The 2475-nt window shown below is 36.4% G+C and overlaps 1 protein-coding gene across 1 annotated transcript; it reads left to right on the top strand.

Moving 5' to 3' along the window:
- Positions 1–706: 706 nt before the first annotated feature.
- Positions 707–1867, top strand: LOC111370296 (senescence-specific cysteine protease SAG39-like). The gene is made up of 2 exons (XM_022991970.1): positions 707–1183; positions 1278–1867. Exons 1-2 carry the CDS (start codon positions 748–750, stop codon positions 1865–1867), a joined length of 1026 nt encoding a protein of 341 aa, XP_022847738.1. The 5' UTR covers positions 707–747.
- The last annotated feature ends 608 nt before the right edge of the window (positions 1868–2475 follow it).

Below are 2475 nucleotides of genomic sequence, written 5' to 3'. Positions count from 1 at the left end.
AACAATTCAATCAACTAGTATTAAATCACTAAAACACAAATAGGCCAGTCTTCTTGGGATTTAACTTTTCTCATCAATTTATAACTTATTCATGACTTGTGCACTTGCGTCGTCGCAGATTAATGCAAACGCTTATAATCAATATAGTGAAGAAGCAATTTTCTAGGCATGTTGTTGCCATTACTTTATGAATATTGTTGAGTTATAATAAATTGCCAAGAACTTCAAGATTTTAGGCTGGCAATATTAACAAACCTATGCATCTTGAATTATTAATTTCTAATTCAAATCTTCCTTCAAAAATATAAAACTTCCCAGTTCGATGCTTCTACCAGCCATTGAGATTATTAAGTGCAGTATTACTTCTGAAAATGAGTAAGAAATGCAGTAAGCAATTGATAAGACAGTTTTTTATTTTTTTTTTAGTTTTATAATAATAAAGCATCGGCCACGGAATTAATTGAATGCTTTAATTTATTAATAAAAAAAAAAAAGTTCATGGGGACATAAAAGCATTCTTTAATTAATTGAATGTAATGAAGAAGCAGCCACGGAATTGAGCTATGATTTCCCCTTCATCCATAACTTGCCGGGCTTTCCAGGGACTTTGAAATGCAGCAAGATGATATTTTGAAGAAGAATGAACTCCATGAATTCTATAAATACCTCTGTGTCTCTCGATTGGATGCACAACACATTTCTTCAGATCATTAAATTCAAATACATTAAACTCTCCTACTCAAAAGAATGGCTTTGACTCGCAGTTGGAAGCTTATTTTTGTTGCAATTCTGGTGTTGGAGATGTGGGCATCTCAAGCCATTGCTCGTTCATTGCAAGACACATCCATGGTCGAAAAGCACGAGCAATGGATGACACAATATGGACGCCGGTATAAGAATAGTCCAGAGAAGGCTATGCGATACAAAATATTCAAGGAGAATGTGGAGCACATCGAGACTTCTAATAAAGTAGGGACTCGGTCTTATCAGCTTGGCATCAATCAATTTGCTGATCTGACAAATAAGGAGTTTCAGGCATCTCGAAATGGATACAAAATGTCCCCTTTCCTAAAGTCACCTAAAGCGTTGTCATTTAGGTATGAAAATATGACCGCGGTTCCATCGAGCATGGACTGGAGAAAGAAGGGAGCTGTTACTGGTGTTAAGGACCAAGGCCAATGTGGTTGGTTGACTCAATTCTTTGTTATATATTTCCTGATTCTAACATCAAATCTCTTTTTTTATCTAATTATTTGTATTTTGTACAAATACAATAGGATGTTGCTGGGCATTCTCAGCTGTTGCAGCCACTGAAGGAATAAACCAGCTTTCAACAGGAAAATTGATTTCATTATCCGAACAAGAACTTGTGGATTGCGACACAAGTGAAGATATGGGCTGCAATGGAGGTCTAATGGATAATGCGTTTCAGTTCATCATCAAGAATCACGGACTTATAACTGAATCTATTTACCCATATGCTGGAACAGACAACACTTGCAACAGTAAGAAGGAATCCTCCCATGCTGCCAAGATTACAGGATACGAGGATGTTCCAGCCAATAGCGAGTCAGCGTTGCTTAAAGCCGTGGCTAAACAACCGGTATCTGTTGCCATTGATGCTAGTGGATCAGACTTCCAGTTCTATAAGAGTGGAGTTTTCACCGGAGACTGTGGGACTGATCTAGACCATGGAGTTACAGCAGTCGGTTATGGGACAGCTAGTGACGGTACTAAGTATTGGTTAGTTAAGAATTCTTGGGGAGCAAGTTGGGGTGAGAATGGATACATTAGAATGCAAAGGGACATTGATGCTGAGGAAGGACTCTGTGGCATTGCCATGCAAGCTTCTTATCCAACTGCATAAAACATCAAGATGTCGTCTCACACTTAATAGTTATTTACATCAAGACTTCGTCATTTCACCTTGTGTGTATCTGTTGTCAAATTTCCTTCTCATGCTTCTGTAAATGAATACTGTAATGAAATTTATACGAATATGGTAGGCAATTATTGTCAGTAGTTTGCATCAAGTATCTCTATCATATGATGATTTCAATGTGTGCATAAAAAATATACTTGAAACTTCGTAAAAGGGAATTCCATAGCAATCAGGAAATGACATGGTCAAAGAAACTGGATTCCATTTTCATATAATCCAAGTTCAACGATGTATTCATGTTCTTGACAGTATAATATAGAAGTTGACTTTTTAGCAAATTGCACTTCATTTGTATTCATTGTATAAAGAGTCCGATGAAACATACTCGAACTATTCAATGGACCTTAGAATTTATATACCAGACTACACTGTATTACAACTTAGATTAACAGCAAGTAAAAGTAATTTACAGGTGGGATTCTTCAACTAGGTAGAATCTAGTACACTAGGCTCTGCAACAGGATTCAAACATTGGTAAGTTATTAGATAATTGATATGATAGTATTGATAAGACTCTTAAACAAAGGCTTTAT

Source organism: Olea europaea, chromosome 21 (genome assembly GCF_002742605.1).
Source record: "Olea europaea var. sylvestris chromosome 21, O_europaea_v1, whole genome shotgun sequence".
Taxonomy (NCBI): domain Eukaryota; kingdom Viridiplantae; phylum Streptophyta; class Magnoliopsida; order Lamiales; family Oleaceae; genus Olea; species Olea europaea.
Note: the sequence above shows the minus strand (reverse complement) of the source record. Positions and strands in the feature narration are given on the sequence as shown.

Excerpts from the sequence above, each read along its gene's own strand:
- LOC111370296 (XM_022991970.1), top strand. The coding sequence starts at position 748 with ATGGCTTTGACTCGCAGTTGGAAGCTTATTTTTGTTGCAATTCTGGTG. Across the intron at positions 1,184-1,277 it reads TAAGGACCAAGGCCAATGTG|GATGTTGCTGGGCATTCTCA; the intron begins GTTGGTTGACTC and ends CAAATACAATAG.